General features: G+C 40.9%; 1 protein-coding gene across 1 annotated transcript in view; it reads right to left on the reverse strand.

The window, feature by feature from the left end:
• Window positions 1–1,540: 1,540 nt before the first annotated feature.
• sycp2l (synaptonemal complex protein 2-like) overlaps window positions 1,541–20,847 on the reverse strand; it is a 38,925-nt gene continuing 19,618 nt past the window's right edge. The window contains exons 23-34 of the mRNA XM_051098067.1: window positions 10,995–11,097; window positions 10,844–10,890; window positions 10,611–10,740; window positions 10,442–10,509; window positions 10,309–10,369; window positions 10,089–10,187; window positions 9,119–9,225; window positions 3,219–3,313; window positions 2,929–3,028; window positions 2,714–2,772; window positions 1,979–2,060; window positions 1,541–1,812 (exon numbers count right to left, since the gene is read on the reverse strand). Coding sequence (XP_050954024.1) covers window positions 1,771–1,812; window positions 1,979–2,060; window positions 2,714–2,772; window positions 2,929–3,028; window positions 3,219–3,313; window positions 9,119–9,225; window positions 10,089–10,187; window positions 10,309–10,369; window positions 10,442–10,509; window positions 10,611–10,740; window positions 10,844–10,890; window positions 10,995–11,097 — 993 coding nt within the window. The 3' untranslated portion in view covers window positions 1,541–1,770. The remainder of the gene's footprint in view (window positions 1,813–1,978; window positions 2,061–2,713; window positions 2,773–2,928; window positions 3,029–3,218; window positions 3,314–9,118; window positions 9,226–10,088; window positions 10,188–10,308; window positions 10,370–10,441; window positions 10,510–10,610; window positions 10,741–10,843; window positions 10,891–10,994; window positions 11,098–20,847) is intronic.

Genomic DNA, 20,847 nt, shown 5'->3' on the forward strand with positions numbered 1-20,847 from the left:
TATTTTATTTATTTATTTATTTTTTTTTTTGCAGTGCAGGTGCTTTCACTTATTGCACATATTTTCATCATGCAGATACTGTCAAAGTGACAAATTTATGATTATATTTTATTATATATAGGATCTTTTTTATTTTTTGCCGTATCCCCATACGTATTTATTTAAGCAGTACCATTTTTAATTGGTCGTTTTCTGCATAACATCAGGGACGCAGAGCACATTAGTAGAAAATGTGCCTCACTCTCACACTCTGAGTATTTTTATGTAGTTTCCTGAGCACAAACCCATCAAAAATAGCCACCACCACAGCTGTTAAATGTATTTGGCCATCTTTATTTTCTACAAATACAAAAGCAACATTCTTTTTCTTATTCTTTTTCATGTTGGATTTTAATATCCTTCCAATACTTGGTATTGTTGCCATATCCTCGTCATCTGTTCTTCGTTATTTTGCAAACCTTCTTGCTGTTGGCTGAGTAGAAGTCAAATATTAATTTCATTACTCTAGTCAAGAAATGCAACAGTTTGGATTAGGGAACATTTAATTATGTGAAAAGTGCATTAGACTACCTGGAAAAAGCTGCTGCACATTGAAATAGACACTGAGTGATATTTATTTAATATGTCAAATGTTTGTAAAATCTTGTAGCCTACACCCATGAACCTTTTATGCTTAAAGTTTTACCTGATTGAATTGTTTTAATACTTCATGTTTAGATTTTTTTCTCTTTTGCCTGTGGGATACCATGAAAATTAATAGTAGTTCAATAACTTACTGTTCTGACCTTTGATATTATAACAGTGCTTAGGAATTAAAATTAAGCATTTAGCATACTTTTCATAGCTGTGGTGCTAAACTCAGAGTCAGCATACTCAGAGTGGATTGAACACAATTCAGCTGTTCTGAAACCGAAAACTCAGAGTTTCCAATCTCAGTGTAAGTTAACTCAGAGTTCAAGTTTAAACTCAGAGTTGGTCGAATCTCCTTAATGAAATGTCCCCCAGCTATTTTCAGCTGTACAAAACAGCTCGTTTTGCTGCTTGATATTGCAGATTGGTGTGTCTTACCATATTATTTTAATGTATTATCTTTATTATGAGCACACTGGTTTGTAATGCAAACAGTTTTACCGTTTACTGCACGCTGTTATTCTTCTCTTTATTCCCTACAGCGGATAATGAACCAGAAGTCTCACCCATAGTCTTACATCCACATTGAAGAAAAAGGTGGATAGGCAGGTGAGATTTTTTCTTTCAGGGTTAGAGCTGAACACTGCAGGACTGCAGCTCTCTAGGATCAAATTTGTCTCCCCTGTGTTAACGGCACAGCCATGAATCATGATTTGTCACATCCTATTGCTAGTCTTGCGAGGTGCTATCAGAAACAGACACTTACTCTAAAAAGCATTTTATTGTATATGCAAATTGAATAGTCAGTATTTTTGGTCTGTTTTGCCAGATGATGTGTGTATATTTGCTAAATTTTAATTAATAGGTACATATGCATGTACAATACATGACCCAAGGCTACAATTTTCATTTCATGGGAGTGTTTAGTGCAAACCTATAAATTGATGTTTTTTTTAAATGACCACAGAAAACCTTAATGATTGTCTTTATTATAAACTAAATAAAGCACTTGCAATAGTAAATGATATATCTGATCGTGTGATGTTTTACACCAGTACGCAAAGGAGTAGACTTTTCAGTCAAAAAAGAAATAAATAAAAAAAAAACAATATGAAAGAAAAAGCATTATAGTGTGAAGTCCTATGAGGGATCTGCAATGGTGGCATCTTGAGGAGATACAGGCTGGAGAAAAAGACAATTTTAATAACTTGCATGTTGTCCGAGTAGTATTTATTAAGTGTGTACAGGCAAACATTTAAATATCAATTAGATATTCTTGACCTGGAAAAAGTCCAAAAATCAACATATAGTACTGATAAATGAAAGCTGTAACGAACAAACTGCTCACCGCAGTAATTTTGGCCTCTCTTCTATCTGATAAACTAAAAGGCATATCAGCACTCGCATGCTGGATGAGGAGAGAATCCAACCTGTGGGAGAGCAGAAGCTTTTTCAAATTCATGCACAAGAACTTGCCTTGGTCACATTGATTATTGCTTAACATGGAATAGACAGAATGAATAAAATACAATTAAAGTACATACAGTACAGTACATACAACATACGTTGACAAACTTTGTCTGAAGTTTAGATTAAGAAAATCTTGTCTGAAAGTTCTAATTAAAGTCCTGAACTTTAACAATTATAGGGGCCTTATGTCATCTGAATATTTGAATGATTTGATGAAAGAGTTGTACATTTAAAGCTTTATTAAAATTAAGTCAATCAATCAATCAATAAGCTCTAGGGCAGGGGTCACCAAACTTGTTCCTGGAGGGCCAGTGTCCTGCAGAGTTTACCTCCAACTTTGCTCAACACACCTGCCTGGAAGTTTCAAGTATACCTAGTAAGACCTTGATTAGCTGGTTCAGGTGTGTTTCATTAGGGTTGGAGCTAAACTCTGTAGGGACACCGGCCCTCCAGGACCAAATCTGGTGACCCCTGCTCTAGGGTAAATTACGATGCAAAAATTTGGCCTAGTGTTGTGGACTATGGTAGGAAGAAATAAACAAAACACTTCTCCCAATATACAGACAAAAACGGCTTGTGTGCTTCAAGCAAACATAAGACAGGCTTAGATTACCTCTTCTGCTGTCTATCACAGAATGCCCGAACTGTGTCAGACTCCGACTGCCAGAAATTCTGAAACATGACCAAGTGCGTATGACAGAGAACAGCACTGACTTCTTGTGTTAAATATACTTTGTTCAGGTGAATATAGAAATATTTCAGTTTGCCTTTGAAGGCAATCTATTTAATATGACCATATGCTCATTTTATTGAGAAGCTGAGACAGACCACAGTCTCTTTCTCGATGTTTTTGAGAGACAGACAGTCCTGCTCCAAACATGCCAACTGCTGCACCACTGTGTTCTGGAACTGCTCCAAATGCACCAACCTACATACAGAACAGCATGGATTGTTTTCTGAATCTCAGCTATAATCATGTTGATTAAAAGTGAGCAGTGTTAGTGTTTAGTCATCTTAAATGGTGATATGTTTAGACTAGATTTACATGGTTTATGGATGAAAACAGGACCAAACCAAAGAAGCTGCCGAATGCCAATGCTGTGTTTTGTGCACTGTACCTTTGGTTGTGTACAGTTCCCAAGAGTGAAGTCACATTTCTCTGACAGTCTGTTAAAGATTGCAGGGATCTGGCTTCAATCTTCTTATACCTACTCTGGATCACAAAGAAGAGAATTCCATACTGACAAATCCGATAGTTCACCCAAAATGTCCCTAATGCATGTCCCTCTGTTTTTCTTCTTTTATTAAAAAAAGAGATCATTTTAAACAATGTTTGAGCCACATACAATGGCAGCATTTTTCTACTGGCCAAATAGTGCAGACCATGAAACCAGTTTAGGTGGCTAATCTATTTTAGTTTGTGCCAACTACGGGTTTTCGATACCATTAAAGTGGCTCAACTTTTAGCAGTTTTCATTGCCATAGTATCTTACATTCCATGGCTAACCTGGGGACTTTACCATGAAGCTGGATTAACTGGCTAGCCAGGTAAGGTACAGTTTAGTTTGCACCAATCCTGGGTTTGTGTTACTATGAAAGTGGCTTGGATAAGGATCAGATGTGAGTGTGACATCTGACACACACACACACACACACACACACACACACACAAAAAAAAAAAAAAAAAAAAAAAAAAAAAAAAAGAGTCACTCACCGGTATCTGAAAATGTTATGCTGCCTACAATATCATCCAGCTTGACTGTTTTGGTGGTGGGTCAGTGTTGGTCTGGGGAAGAATATCCATGGAATATCATACAAACTTCCATGCGCTAGCCAGCGGAAACTATACTGCTCTATTACGTTTGTAAAACTGCCAATTCTGGTGTTCTCTGCCAAATGCTGCACAGTGCCAGGCTGTGAGCACAGGTCCCACTACAGAATGTCAGCCCTCATGCTACCCTCATGGAGGGCTGTTTCTGACAGTTTGGTCAGAAGCATGCACACTAATAAGCTGCTGGACGTCTAACCGGAGGGCATATCGTTTTCGGATAGCCATCCAATCAGAAAAACGCATAAAGTGACCAGGTATAAACAGGCCCTGTGTTTCTTTACACCATTGTTAAACAATGTGTGCAGTGCAACAGGGCAGAAAAAAATAACTGCCATGATTGGTGTCCTGGTCTGCAATGAGGTTTAGGTAGTACATTGCCCAGAGCATCACAGTCCCTTGACCAGCTTATCATCCTCTCACAGTGTATTGTGGTGCCTATATATCCCCAAATAAGCTTGATTTTAAAGGATACACTGCTCCAAGATACAGTTCTGTTGCTTGTGTCCCCATTCTAGGGGCTTTCAGCTGTGGACAGGGGTCATCATGGACACTCTGAACAATCTGTACGTACATAGGCCCATCATTAAAACGGTCACCACATAGACCTTCTACCATCGATGAACCTTGAACTCCCTAGACACCGTCACCAAGCTGAGGTTTGTCCCTCCTCAGACCATCATTTGGTTTGATGATTCAACACTGTCTGACCACAACAATCTGGCCCTTGTCAAAGTCACTCAGATCATTATTTTCACCTTCAGCTTTTCCATTTCAAGCAGCTTAGATTTTGTGCCTCTCGAGTCTTACTCCAGACTCTGGAACCATGATTTCAACATAAATTGCACAATTTTACTTTTATCTGAAAAAAGGTCTTTGAACCACTGAGCAACAGTCCAGTTAATTTTCTCCTTAGCCCAGGTAAGATGTGTCTGATGTTGTTTCTGTTTCAGAGTGGTAGCCCTTTTCCTGGAGATGTCTGAGCGTGGTGACTCTTGATGCGCTGACTCCAGCCCACTCCTTGTGAAGTTCTCCCAAGTGTTTGAATTGGCTTTGCTTGACAGTATTCTCAAGCTTGAGTAATATACAGTGGGTACGGAAAGTATTCAGACCCCCTTAAATTTTTCACTCTTTGTTATATTGCAGGCATTTGCTAAAATCATTTAAGTTCATTTTTTTCCCTCATTAATGTATACACAGCACCCCATATTGACAGAAAAACACAGAATTGTTGACATTTTTGCAGATTTATTAAAAAAGAAAAACTGAAATATCACATGGTCCTAAGTATTCAGACCCTTTGCTCAGTATTTAGTAGAAGCACCCTTTTGATCTAATACAGCCATGAGTCTTTTTGGGAAAGATGCAACAAGTTTTTCACACCTGGATTTGGGGATCCTCTCCCATTCCTCCTTGCAGATCCTCTCCAGTTCTGTCAGGTTGGATGGTAAACGTTGGTGGACAGCCATTTTTAGGTCTCTCCAGAGATGCTCAATTGGCTTTAAGTCAGGGCTCTGGCTGGGCCATTCAAGAACAGTCACAGAGTTGTTGTGAAGCCACTCCATTATTTTAGCTGTGTGCTTAGGGTCACTGTCTTGTTGGAAGGTTAACCTTCGGCCCAGTCTGAGGTCCTGAGCACTCTGGAGAAGGTTTTCGTCCAGGATATCCCTGTACTTGGCCGCATTCATCTTTCCCTCGATTGCAACCAGTCGTCCTGTCCCTGCAGCTGAAAAACACCCCCACAGCATGATGCTGCCACCACCATGCTTCACTGTTGGGACTGTATTGGACAGGTGATGAGCAGTGCCTGGTTTTCTCCACACATACCGCTTAGAATTAAGGCCAAAAAGTTCTATCTTGGTCTCATCAGACCAGAGAATCTTATTTCTCACCATCTTGGAGTCCTTCAGGTGTTTTTTAGCAAACTCCATGTGGGCTTTCATGTGTCTTGCACTGAGGAGAGGCTTCCGTCGTGCCACTCTGCCATAAAGCCCCGACTGGTGGAGGGCTGCAGTGATGCTCAGCCACAGTGATCTTTGGGTTCTTCTTTACCTCTCTCACCAAGGCTCTTCTCCCCCGATAGCTCAGTTTGGCCGGGCGGCCAGCTCTAGGAATGGTTCTGGTCGTCCCAAACGTCTTCCATTTAAGGATTATGGAGGTCACTGTGCTCTTAGGAACCTTAAGTGCAGCAGAATTTTTTTTGTAACCTTGGCCAGATCTGTGCCTTGCCACAATTCTGTCTCTGAGCTCTTCAGGCAGTTCCTTTGACCTCATGATTCTCATTTGCTCTGACATGCACTGTGAGCTGTAAGGTCTTATATAGACAGGTGTGTGTGTTTCCTAATCAAGTCCAATCAGTATAATCAAACACAGCTGGACTCAAATGAAGGTGTAGAACCATCTCAAGGATGATCAGAAGAAATGGACAGCACCCGAGTTAAATATATGAGTGTCACAGCAAAGGGTCTGAATACTTAGGACCATGTGATATTTCAGTTTTGCTTTTTTAATAAATCTGCAAAAATGTCAAGAGTTCTGTGTTTTTCTGTCAATATGGGGTGCTGTGTGTACATTAATGAGGGAAAAAAATGAACTTAAATGATTTTAGCAAATGGCTGCAATATAACAAAGAGTGAAAAATTTAAGGGGGTCTGAATACTTTCCGTACCCACTGTATATACACAGGTGCTGGTCATATAATTAGAATATCTTCAAAAAGTTGATTTATTTCACTAATTCCATTCAAGAAGTGAAACTTGTATAATGTATACATTCATTCCACACAGACTGATATATTTTAAGTGTTTATTTCTTTTAATTTTGATGATTATAACTGACAACTAATGAAAACCCCAAATTCAGTATCTCAGAAAATTAGAATATTACTTAAGACCAATACAAAGATAGGATTTTTAGAAATCTTGGCCAACTGAAAAGTATGAACATGAAAAGTATGAGCATGTACAGCACTCAATACTTAGTTGGGGCTCATTTTGCCTGAATTACTGCAGCAATGCGGCGTGGCATGGAGTCGATCAGTCTGTGGCACTGCTCAGGTGTTATGAGAGCCCAGGTTGCTCTGATAGTGGCCTTCAGCTCTTCTGCATTGTTGGGTCTGGCATATCGCATCTTCCTCTTCACAATACCCCATAGATTTTCTATGGGGTTAAGATCAGGCGAGTTTGCTGGCCAATTAAGAACAGGGATACCATGGTCCTTAAACCAGATACTGGTAGCTTTGGCACTGTGTGCAGGTGACAAGTCCTGTTGGAAAATGAAATCTGCATCTCCATAAAGTTGGTCAGCAGCAGGAAGCATGAAGTGCTCTAAAACGTCCTGGTATACAGCTGCGTTGACTTTGGACCTCAGAAAACACAGTGGACCAACACCAGCAGATGACATGGCACCCCAAACCATCACTGACTGTGGAAACTTTACACTGGACCTCAAGCAACATGGATTCTGTGCCTCTCCTCTCTTCCTCCAGACTCTGGGACCCTGATTTCCAAAGGAAATGCAAAATTTACTTTCATCAGAGAACATAACTTTGGACCACTCAGCAGCAGTCCAGTCCTTTTTGTCTTTAGCCCAGGCGAGACGCTTCTGACACTGTCTGTTGTTCAAGAGTGGCTTGACACAAGGAATGCGACAGCTGAAACCCATGTATTGCATACGTCTGTGTGTAGTGGTTCTTGAAGCACTGACTCCAGCTGCAGTCCACTCTTTGTGAATCTCCCCCACATTTTTGAATGGGTTTTGTTTCACAATTCTCTCCAGGGTGCGGTTATCCCTATTGCTTGTACACTTTTTTTCTACCACATCTTTTCCTTCCCGTCGCCTCTCTATTAATGTGCTTGGACACAGAGCTCTGTGAACAGCCAGCCTCTTTTGCAATGACCTTTTGTGTCTTGCCCTCCTTGTGCAAGGTGTCAATGGTCGTCTTTTGGACAACTGTCAAATCAGCAGTCTTCCCCATGATTGTGTAGCCTACAGAACTAGACTGAGAGACCATTTAAAGGCCTTTGCAGGTGTTTTGAGTTAATTAGCTGATTAGAGTGTGGCACCAGGTGTCTTCAATACTGAACCTTTTCACAATATTCTAATTTTCTGAGATACTGAATTTGGGGTTTTCATTAGTTGTCAGTTATAATCATCAAAATTAATTGTGTGGAATGAATGTATACATTATACAAGTTTCACTTCTTGAATGGAATTAGTGAAATAAATCAACTTTTTGAAGATATTCTAATTATATGACCAGCACCTGTATGTATGTGTATACATATACACATAAACTCAATAGATAAAGCTTTTTAAAATGTCTTTGAGTCTTTGTATGGCTATATAAATTTTTTAAAAATCCAAATAGTCTTCAAAGAACATTATTGGAAAGGATTCAAACAATTTTTCATACTTGTGCTATAGTAGTTTATGGTCCATTGATCATGCACTTGTGGAACAGTCCCTAAAATACTTATGGTTTACAGATGGTAAGCAATTAAGGTCACAGTTATAACAACTTTTAAAACATTTAAGAGACATTTCTACTGACTCTGAAAACACAAGAAAATGGATGCCCAATGTCCCTGATCACCTTGTGAATATGCCATAGTCCTACTGCAGGTAGGTATTAGGACTACAGATGTGGTCAGAGGGACAAAATACAATGTCTATAATGTAAATTGCCTAAGACAGTGCTACAAGGAGACAGGAAGAACAGTTGACTGTCTTGCAGTAACAAACCATGTGAACTCATGTGTCCCTCCAAACATGTTCAAAAACTTGCAAATGTCTTGGTGGAAGAGTGCAATTCACTAGAGAAGTGAATAAACAATGCAGTTTCTTCTAATATTCGGGAACAATTTTCACTGAAGCTTTTTAGCACATTACTGATATGGATTACTCTTGTGTTTTGTTCGTTTTTGTGTTTTTGGTAGTTTGACAGCATACATTTACTTTTACTGAATGAAAAACAACTGCTTAGACAAAAAATAAATAAATAAATAATAATAAAACAAAAATAAAATAAAAAAAATGGAATGACACTGCATTGACTTATTTCCCTTTTCTTTTGTTTGTTTGTGTTTGAAGAATAATTTGCCCTATCATGAAACAGTTACACTTTTGATGATCTTAATTTAAAAAAAATAAAACTAAATAAAAAAGGCAGCAGTTAGCTTTTGTACTCACGGTGAAGTGTGCTCTCAACTGAGTCTTAAAGGAGTTAAACATAGCTCTGACACCTGCACCCAACTCTTCCTCAGACTCTTCATCTGCCAGTGCTTCAGTTACTCGCTCTGACACACAGACACACATTTTTTGAATATAATGTTTACAAAAAAGGATGTCCCCCAAGATTTTGACAGTTTCAGCAAGCTTCTGGCTATGATGTTTTTCCCAAAATATTGTTTAAGTAGATAGGTATGCAGCAGAGAGAGAGAGGCAGAGAGCTTCCGTATTTTACACATCTAAAGTGCTTTGGCAATACTGTAACACAAATGTCATGCCAATAAAGCAGCTTGAACTTTAGAGGCAGAGAGAGAGAGAGGGAGAGAGTGAGGCAGAGAGAGAGAGAGAGAGAGAGAGAGAGAGTGAGAGAGAGAGAGAGAGATTCTCATTTGGCATTCATGTCACTCTCTTTGTTGGCAGCAGCACACAATGGCTGCTTTTTGTCCTTCTCTCAAGCAGAAAAAACACAGAGCACAGACTCAAAAAAGTGGAGCTTAGCTAAGCATGACTATCACTATTGATCTGAACAAACCCTGAACTATTAATTATCCTAATCCTGCACTATATCGTAGAATTCCTGTACCTTAAATTGTAGATTATGCACTAACAAGGTCATGGATTTGATTCCCAGGGACTGCATGAATTAACTGAATAAAATGAAATTATAAACGTTTAATATAGTGTAAGTTGCTTTGGATAACCATCTGCCAAATGCGTAACTGTAAATCTGTGATGAACTTGAATCTCGTGTGGCTTTCTGAGCTACTGCTCTTCAGCTCCAAATACTTACATATAAAAAAAACAAAACGATTTTATTTTTATTTAGTTAAACTACAAATGGAAAAAAAGAGAAATAACTAAGAATTTGACCAGACTCAGTGCTCTCATTTGCATTGGAAAGCTCAAGCTGTTGAAGACTGAACACATTTACCTGCAGCATCCTCTAGTGGGCTAGACATGAAAAGTCTTCTGGGTTGAAATGTTGGGTGTCTGGGCAGTTGCGTGTCCCCTTTCAGGTCCACATGCAGCTCTGTGTGGCACATACATGTCCTCAATTAACCACTGATATTGTTACTTATTTTTGTAAATTTTTAAAGGCTTTGATGTAAACACTGTATGCCAAAAAGATTGGGTTGTGGGAGGCGTCTCACCTGATGATTCACCTGCTTCACTTTTCTGGGGAGTTGATGTTTCTTTATCCAAACTGTAGTCCTAAGTCAATATGTATTTATTTTTTATTATAAATATGCATTGTAAGCACACCATATTGAAATCAACTTGTACCTCTTCAACAAAATGATCAAGATCCTCTTGTGGTAAACTTGTTTCAGAAACAGTCTTGTTTTGAAAACCTTGAGACACACACACACACACACACACACACACACATGGTCAGGAGCTTTAAATCAGCATAAGCTATCCTCTGAGATTGGCCTTATGTAACCATACTGACCTGAATCAGCAGTGGACTCTTTAAATAAGGATGATTCCATGTTCAGTGATCTCCCTAGTTTGATTTGAGACTGCCAGTCTTCACTTGCCACTCTTTCTCTTCCTTTAAGTCTTTGTTTGGGTGTTGAATACTAAAAAAAAAAAAAAAAAAAAAAAAAAAAAAAAAAGAACCACATTTTTATACCCTGCATACATTTTTCCCCACTGAAAATCTACTGAAAAGTGACATAGTACCTTAGATAACTCCTCCTCATTACTGCTGGGTGATGAAAGAGGAAGAACTATGAAAGAGTTGAAACAATGGAAAAGAGAAAATAAGGTTGCAGCATATTTGAAAGATTTATGAAGTAATGTAGCCCCGCAAAATGAGTAACTGATAGCCTACCTCTGAGTTTGTCCTTGACTCTGGGCTTTCTCCTGCTGTAGACAGCATGTGGAGTGTCCTTGCGGAGACACCATTCATCTGAATGAGTCACCTTGATTTTCTTCTGCAGTTACCACATTTTACATAATTTACATTATGCATTTAACAGATGCTTTTGTGCAAATCTACTTTAAAATAGAGGTTAGTCAAAAGCCAACAATTTTCAGTGTACAATGCCAGGTTTATCAGAAAGCTAGATTAGGCAAACTAGAGCATTCTGTTCAAAAAAAAAAAAAAAAAAAAGAATTATTATATATATATATATATATATATATATATATATATATATATATATATATATATATATATATATATATATATATATATATATATACACATATAAGCAATAACCTATTGCAGCAGCAATTCAGCAGCAGCAGTGTAGCAGATCTATTCCGCCAAGACCAAATACGTTAACATTATCATTTACATTACCATGCTAAAATCTTCAGAGAGCTATAGCTACTGCCAAAGCATATGGTGATATGGTGCTGTGAGTATTTAAGACATACTGCTGCTGCACAAATAGCATATAAAATAACCACCCAACAAAGCTGGAAGAAGATAACAAAACAGCTAAATATGCATGCTGCTGTAGCAGGAAAGCATACTGCTGCTATACAATAAAGTGCTTGTAATTATCCCTATAAAGGCAAAATAGAGAGAACAAAGCCCCCCAGAATAAGCAGATCTATTGCCAAGACATATGTACTGCTGCTGCTCCAAAGATCCATGAGACCATGCTATCTATGTGAGCCTAAGCCGGCTTTGCCGAATGGCTTAACACTAATGGACTATTGCTATATGCACCTGATCGTTTGATCAGATAGCTTAAACTAGTGACCCGAGTTGTATGTGTTTCCAGATAAATTAACTAGTGGCTTAGCAATGTGAACCTGGGTGCTGTACCCAAATAACTATGTGTGTCCGAGTCAATATCTCTAACTTACCTAGGTAAAAAACGCCCACTATGTGTGTGACATTAATAAACAGGAATCACACTGTAGGCTGATAGATGAAGTAACCCCCAGCAACCACCTGGCACAGGCTCAGGTGGCTTGAGCAAAGAGTTGTATTTTTTAATTTATTTTTTTGAATGGAAATACTTACCTTTAATCTATTAATAAGATAACAAAAGTATTACACCCTGTAGTGGTAGTGTCATGTGCCCAGAAATAATTGGTTAAAAAGCAGCTGCTCACTATTTTGATGGTTTAAAATAATAGTATGCATATTAAGACAACATTTTGCACTGAACTATCAAATCATTAGCTACATGTGTGGCTCACTCAGATAGTCTTCAGTAAGACACTACAGTGACTTTATTTTAATGCAGTGTCTGCTTTGCATGCGACTATGCTGTAATATTATTGCTAACATGACAGTCTCATTTAACTGTACATACTGCTGCTATTTATATTAATTGTGACCAAATAAAATTTGAAACCTAGAAATGCTATTAATGCTATTAATTTTACTCTAATTGAGTGTCTACACCAAACGTGAGCTGTTAATGCTATTCACAATGTTGTAGTATGATTTACTGTGCGAACTGCTGCATTTATATTTTATTAGAATTTGCTAAGCATAATCTGCTGCTGCACGAAATCTGCTGTAAACCTTGTTGAAAAAGCAAAATTAATAAAATGCATTCTGCAATTTAAAGAGTTAAATGTACCATCCGTGCGTTATCACTAAAGCGCTTTCTTCTGCACTGCTACAGTATATTAGTGATAATTTGACTTGCTATGCATGTTGCTGTTAATATTATAATTTCTAACTTTGCATATGAATTTGCTATGCATGGCATGCTATAAATTTGCCAACATTGCGATCTGAAAATCTATGCATACTGCTACTAACAGCTACACAAAAGTACTTAGAATTGCTATAGCGCCATTATTAAACAAATTAAACAAATGCAAACAAATACTTATTTTGGTTTGGAGAGTTCACAATTTGCTGTAAACCTGTTAAATAAGCAAAAGTAGTAAAATGTTTATTCACCTTAAGAGTAGAGCAAATTTCCTAAAAGCAAATTTCTATTTGGCGTTGTTTCAAATGCCGCGCCGTCACTGTTGCTCCTGCAGGGCTCCCCCGCATGCCGCGGATGGTCAAGGCGAGTGCGTTTCATGCTTGGGCGCCGCCCACGCTGAAGCTGCTCACTGAGACTGAATGTCCTCATTGAGAGGATATGCGTCTCCTCTCAGCGCTCGCGGATAGCGTTCTTTTCTGAATGCGACTCCGCCCCTCGTGCCCTCCCACTTTCTTCCTCTCAGGAGCCTGTGAGGAAAAAGCAGCGGGGCAGAGGAGCTCGGCGCCCGGTGCCGAGTGAGCTCACGCCCGCTGCCGAATGAGCTCACGCCCACTGATACCCCGTGTGCCTCATTCTCGCTGCCTAGAGGGGATTCCCTGTACTTTTTTCTCACTCAGACCAGTGTCCCTCTGCTGCTGCAAGTGATCTGGTCTCTTTCGGTGGGAGTGAGTGCGATGTCATGGATGACAGCATGTCTTTGGCGGGTTCTGACGCGGAGGAGCTGTCGGGCTTGTCTCACGACCCCGCCCCCACGCTGTCTGCAGAGTGTAGTGCAACCAGCCCAGGCATGGATGCCGAATTATTCCGCATCCTGTCTAAAGCTGTGGAAGAGCTGGACTTGGAGTGGTTCCCGCCTGAGGAGCCCACTCGCGGCCGCCTGGATGAATGGTTCCTGCCGGGGCGCCGTCAGGCCCCTCGCCATTTTTCCCTGAGATCCATGACGAGATCACCAAGTCATGGCGCGCCCCCTATTCGGCCCGCCTGCGTACCTCCTGTTCCTCCGCCCTCTCCTCTGTTGATGGCGCTGAAGAAAAGGGGTATGAGAAGCTTCCTCCACTGGATGAGTCAGTCCGTGCATCTCTGCCCGCCCACGGCCATCGGATGGAAGGCGAAGGCCACCCACCCGTCTAAGCCGTGTAGGACGACTTCAGCCCTCGCTGGACGAGCCTATTCGTCAGCTGGACAGGCGGTTTCGGCGCTTCATTCTATGGTCTACCAGGCCAAACTCCTCAAAGGCATGGATGAGTCTGGCCCAGACCTTGCAGCGTTCAAGAACCTGCGCAGCGCGACCGACCTGGTGTTACGTGCAACCAAGATGACGGCTCAAGCGATTGGCAGGTACATGGCCTAGTGGTGCTCGAACACTACTTATGGCTGACCCTTACAGCGATCAAGGATGCGGATAAAGTCCCCTTCCTTGATTCTCCGGTTTCCCCTATTAGCCTTTTCGGTCCTGCAGTCGAGGGTTTTGCAGAGCGCTTCACTGCGGAACAGAAGTCATCCCAAGCAATACGACACTTCCTGCCAAAGCGCTTCAGCTTATCTGCTGCTTCCAGTCACCCCAAACCAGCGTGGACTCAGCAGCCCACGAAGCCTGCACCCTCAGCTGCTCAGTCAGCTTCCAAGCCTGAGCCCCGCCATCGATCCCGCTCGGCCAGACGCTACCCATTTCCTAAGCGCCAGGGACTCCGGCCCAAGGTAGTACTGGACCAGGCGCTGCAGGCGTCTTCCTGATCTGCGGGGAAGGAAGAGGAAGAGGCCAAGTATCGCTGGAGCTGGACCAGCCCCCAAGCTACCTCGTTTTTGCCTCCTAGCACCCCGTTCGGTTTCGGGTGCCTATGGCAATGTGTTTGTGATAAACACAGTTGTGAACCCTGGGTCCGTTCAAACAGTGCCCACACAACCATTCGCTGTTATAGCGGAAAAAATAAAACACAAACATTCTCAATAGAGCACATTTCCTCTTCCACCTATTACAAACAGCGAGCCCACGCAGAGTGGTCAGCTGTTCGAAACAATCCATCCCCTTGTCTTACGGGCCGAGGCTTGGCAAGCCATCCCTGGAGTGTCAAGCTGGGTGATGGGGATAATAAGACGAGGTTATACACTTCAATTCACTCGAAGACCCCACCCCCAGCGCCTCTTGGATTGGGCTCAGCTCAATTTGCGTTCACTGAGAGCGACACATGTGCCGGACAGGTTGAACCAGGGAGCAGACATCCTGTCTCGAAGCAATGTCCCCTCAGAAGAGTCGATGCTTCACCCCCAGATGGTTCAGAGAATTTGGGAGATCTTTGGCAAGGCAGAGGTCGACCTCTTCGCCTCAGAAGACAACTCTCATTGCCCAACCTATTTCTCGAAAAACAAGAATGCCTTTATGCTTTTACCCCCGTTGCCCTGATCCCACAGGTCATCAGGCGAGTCAGGGATCAGAAACACAAGGTGCTTTTAGTGGCCCCCTTCTGGAGGAACAAACACTGGTTTGCAGATCTATCTCAGCTGCTCTCAGCAGCACTGTGGCCCATCCCCCTGAGACAGGACCTCCTCTCTCAGGCAAACAGAACAATATGGCACCCTCAGCCTGAGTTGTGGGCTCTACACCTGTGGCCTCTTGATGGGAGCCTGCAAACCTCCCCGAGAGCGTCCTGAATACGATCTCCCAGGCTAGAGCTCTGTCCACAAGATGTCTCTATAGAATTAAATGGTCCGTCTTCTCCGCCTGGTGTGTAGCCCGCGGTGCAGACCCAATTTCCTGTGACATATCTCTGATATTGTCCTTCCTGCAAGAGTTGCTGGAGATGGGCCGCTCTCCCTCCATGCTCAAGGTCTATGTAGCGGCTATAGCGGCCTATCATGCTCCTATAGCCGGCCAGTCGGTAGGCAAGAACAACCTGGTTGTTCGTTTTTTTGAAGAGGTCTATGACACCCCATCATCGTCTCCTCCTGGGATCTGCCTATAGTACTGAGGGCCCCGAGGAGCCCTCCCTTTGAGCAGCTGCAATCCATTGACCTCCGCCCTCTGACATTGAAGACCGCTCTGCTACTAGCACTAGCGTCTGTAAAACGTATGGGTGACTTACAGGCGCTGTCAGTGAACCCCGCCTGTCTGGAATTCGGGCCCAATGACTCCAAAGTCGTCCTAAAGCCAAGGCAGGGCTATGTTCCTAAAGTACTCTCAACTCCGTTCAGAGCCCAGGTGATCACTCTCTTGGCACTTCCTCCTAACCAAGACCAGGACTTTAATCTTCTCTGCCCTGTCAGAACTTTGAAGACATATATTGAGCGCTCCGCTTCATTTAGACAATCGGAGCAACTGTTTGTATGTTTTGGTGACCGTACCAAAGGGCTTTTGGCCACGAAGCAGAGGCTATCCAAATGGATAGTCGAGGCTATTGCATTGGCATACTCATCCTTGGGCCTGCAATGCCCCATGGGAGTAAGGGCCGCCCGGGTCCTCTCTGCTTAAATTGGACTTATTCTAGCCCAGTGCTCCATACCTGTATGCTCTTGGACCTCAGTCTGAATTCCGAGGCTGTACGATTCCCTTGGGACGATCGCCTAGGTGACCAACCTCAATGAGTTTGGCCCTGTTATATCTGCAGGATATGCATTATTATGGCCGCTTAGTCCCTCTGGTGCTAGGGCTAGGAAGGTTTAGTCCCTCTAGCATAGGCACGGCGGGATTGTACTGGTTCCCCATACCGTCTTAAGCAGACGCAGTACGAGTGAAGTAATAACAGGGAACGTACTCGGTTATTAACGTAACCTCAGTTCCCTGAGATACGGGAATGAGCACTGCGTTGCCGGCCGTGCAATGTACCCGCACGACTCAGTCGTCACTTCAGTTTAAGTAACCTGAAGATCCTATGGCGAAATGCCTGCTTATATAGCCAGATACTCCACCCTCTTTTTGGCAAATTCTGGCGGGCTTCATTGCTGTAGGCTTGTGTGGCTCCGCCGCCGAGCCATTGGTTCGTCTTTTTCCTCTGCACGAACCAACAACCGTGCAGTTACACTGCGTTATTGAAAAAGGCTTCAGTCTCGGAGAAAAAGGAGTTTTTCCCCATAGCATCTTAAGCAGACGCAGCACTTGTTCCCGTATCTCAGGAAACCGAGGTTATGTTAGTAACCGAGTACGTTTGCTTACCATCCATGGGTTATCTTATCAGTAAATTTCAAACAACTGTGGTACTCCCTACTAGTGTTGTCACGATACTGGAATTTCTAACTTCGATACGATACCTTGAAAAATATCGATATTTGATACCATTTTCGATACCACGAAAACTGCCACAATATTAAGGGGGTACTTTTTTTTTTTCATTTAAAGATAAATAACAAATCTAGAACATGACAATGAGGTATATTTTACATGAACAATGTTTGAGGTACTACACTGCTACAGCCCTGTTCAGCTTCTTAGCTTCATTTGAGTTTGCTTCATACTTTCTTTGCTGTTCAAATACAGCTGGTAGTGTAGGTTGTGAGCGTGTTGTTTTTGTTGCAGGTCGAGTCTTATCTTCTTTCTGGTGCCAAACTTTAATAAACTTTTGTTTTGTTTTGTTTTTAGACCACACTTTTAAAATGAACTGAACTATCTAACTAATCTTAGAACTTAAGCTAACGGTAATAGATATTTGTCAACATTAGTTAACATGAATAAACAATGAAAAATACTTCCAAAACATTTATTAATCTTAGTTAAAAGTTAATTTAAACGAACATTTACTAATACATGAACTAATTAAAATCCAAAGTTCTATCTGTTAATATTTTTTTTTCATTGGACCAGAGCTAACATGATCGTTGTCTTTTTATTACCTACCGTTATCAAAGATCAAAATATACTGTAACTAATGCATTGCTCATCGTTCATAAATGCTGGTTAATACATTAAAATTATCTGATGAACAGATTTTAATGCCGGACTCGCAGATAATCACCGATCCACGCATCCAAACGTGCGTGCATCACACGCGAAAACAATGCTCAGTTGCTCACTGGATCGACATCAAGACAAATTGCAGAATTTAAGTAATAATTTTTGAATAAATTAAATAAGCACGAGTTGATTTACATTAAATGTAGTAACAGAGCTACAGCAAGCGATTTTAGTGTTATAAATCCGTTTGTCCTTTGAAACTTCCGCGTCTTCATTGAGAGTGCGGGTCATGGTTGCTTAGCAACGGCAGACGCCACAGAAGCGCAAGCTACAGAGCGCTTTGGAAAGAAGGAGAAATTGGTGCGCCAGCGTTTTCCACGCGTTTTTAGGCGCGATATGTGAACGGCCCTTTTAACCAGAGCCAATGAGACGAGACAAACACTGCGGTCAGGTGTGGTGTTTGTCAACGCGCCTTTGGAGAGAAATGAAAGTGACAGCTGGGCTAGTATCGGTATATAGATACTTCGGGAAATTAGTATTGGCACCGTTCAGATATTTCAGTATCGATATTTATCGAAATATCGATATTTTCGACAACACTACTCCCTACTGCCGCAACTAAACGAGCATCATAATTGATTTACTATGCAGACTCCTGCTAATATTATTTCTTACATCGCATCTGAATTTGCTATACATGCTGCCGCTATTAAAATTCACAATGTGATCTGAATAGCTAAGCATACTGTTGCTACAACTGCACAAAAGTAGTAGAATTGCTATAAGCCTCTTATAAAACAAGCAACAACAATCAAATAAAGCCTATTTTGCTTTGAAGAGTTTGCAAAAGTACTGTATCCCTGTTAAATAGCAAATGTGATAAAATGCCTATTTCACTTTAAAGAGCTACTTACCCCATGTAATTTCACTCAAATTCATGCCACTGAATGTACTACATCCAGTCACTGCTATATTGCGAAGATGATAACCTAACTTTCTAAGTATACCGCTGCTAATGTTGTTTACCATTGCATCTGAAATTGCTCTGCATGTTGCTGCTGCTATTAAAATTTGCTAACATGAGACTGAACAGCTATGCATACTGCTACTACAGCTGCACAAGTACTAAGAACTGCTATAAGCTAACAATGAAATAATGCCCATTTCGCTTGGTGAGTTTGCAGAAACTGCTGTAACTGCCATTGAATAGCAAAGTAATAAAGTGTGTATTTTGATTAAACAGTCCACTTACTATCCATGAGTAATTTAATGCGACTAAAGTACTTTCTACTACTGGTGCTAAATTAGCAAAATAAAGCATGCTGCTGCTATAAAATAGCTAAAATTGCTAAATATCTAAATACCTATACATACTGCTGCACAAAATTACTTAATTACTTTAAGCCTCTTTATTAAACAAGCAAACGCAATCAAACAATGCCTATTTCGCTTAAAGAGTTCACAAAATCTACTGTAGCCCTGTTAATAAGTAATAAAATGCCCATTTCACATTAAAGAGTTATTTACCCATACATTATCACTAAAAATTTCATGCAACTGGACTTACTGTTGCCGCTGCCATATTAGCAGCAATAATTTGACCTGCTAGCATGCTGCTAACATTTTTTCAAACATTGCATCTGAATAACTATGCATACTGCTGCTACAGCTGTACAAGTATCTAGAATTGTTATAACACCTTTACAAATAAACAAAATGCAAATAATTTCTATTCGCTTTAAAGAGTATCATCATGATTAGTCATGATTATGTATCATCCATGATTAGTCATTAAAACTTCAGCAACTACTGTCCTCCCACTGCTGCCACTAATAAAACTTTTAACTGCTATGCATACAGCTATTAATAATTTGCTAATAACGCAATCTGAATTTTTATGAATACTGCTGCTGCACTCTGTAAGCCCAGCTGAATAAACATAAGTAAATTCCAGTTTAAAAAGTGCCCTACTAATATGCTACATTGTATATGGGCAACTAAACTGAACTGATTATTAGTAGCATCTTTATATTTTAAACTAATTTGTGATTCATTATCTTTAAACTACCACTAAACATGACTTTCATAATAAACTCTTCACTATCGCTGAACCAAAAGTATGAGCGCAATAGACGTGTGGTCCCCTTTAAAGGGGTCATCGGATGCCCATTTTCCACAAGTTGATATGATTCTTTAGGGTCTTAATGAAAATTCTATAATATACTTTGGTTAAAAATTCTCAATGGTTGTGTAAAACAACACCCTTTTTACCTTGCCAAAATCAGCTCTGCAAAAATCATCTCATTCTGGTCGAGGCTGCTTTAAATGCAAATGAGCTCTGCTCGCCCCGCCCCTCTCTTCTCTCTGTGGAAAGAGGAGCCCATTTACTTTAGCCGCGTTTAGCCGCTAAACTTGCTAACTAGCACTTTATTAGGAAAGGTGATCGCAAAGATTCATAAAGAAATACTTATACCCACTTCTGCTGTGTTGCAGAGTGGTGTGCGTTTGTAGCTCCCTAAAGTTTTATTCTTCTGAGGAAATCTCTATTTTACTATTACTTTGTTGTTTAAAGTGATAAAACATAGCTTTTTTCCCCACCAGATTTCTGTTATTATCCATCAAACTAATCCGATCGCTCGCTTTTAATCTATAACCGCGAGTGCAACGCTGTGCTGTGCGTTAGTATTCCGTTTGCCGGTTAGCCTGCCATTTGCGTTCCCACTCACGTCTCTATTCACGTCTACTACCGCTTTCCTTTTTTCCCCTCGCTCTCGTTGATCGCTCGTTTTTATTCTACAACCGAGTGCAGCGTGTTTGTAGTGTGTTAGCCGGTTAGCCTGCCATTCACTTTTACTTTTTCTCTACGCCTTTTTCTACACAAGTTCATCAGACAACAGTGGTGAGTTGAAATCGTTCTACAACTACGGTGAGTAATGGCTTCTTCTCCTTTCCTGGTAACCTGCATCACCTGTCATATGTATAGTTTATCAATCTCTGTCGGCAGCGAGGGATTCACATGTGATAAATGCAGGGAAATAGTTAGGCTGACAGAGAAGATTTCAGAACTAGAGACACGCATCCAAACTTTAATCGAGGATAGTAAGAATGTGAGAGCA

The sequence above is a fragment of the Labeo rohita genome, chromosome 24, assembly GCF_022985175.1.
Source record: "Labeo rohita strain BAU-BD-2019 chromosome 24, IGBB_LRoh.1.0, whole genome shotgun sequence".
NCBI lineage: Eukaryota > Metazoa > Chordata > Actinopteri > Cypriniformes > Cyprinidae > Labeo > Labeo rohita.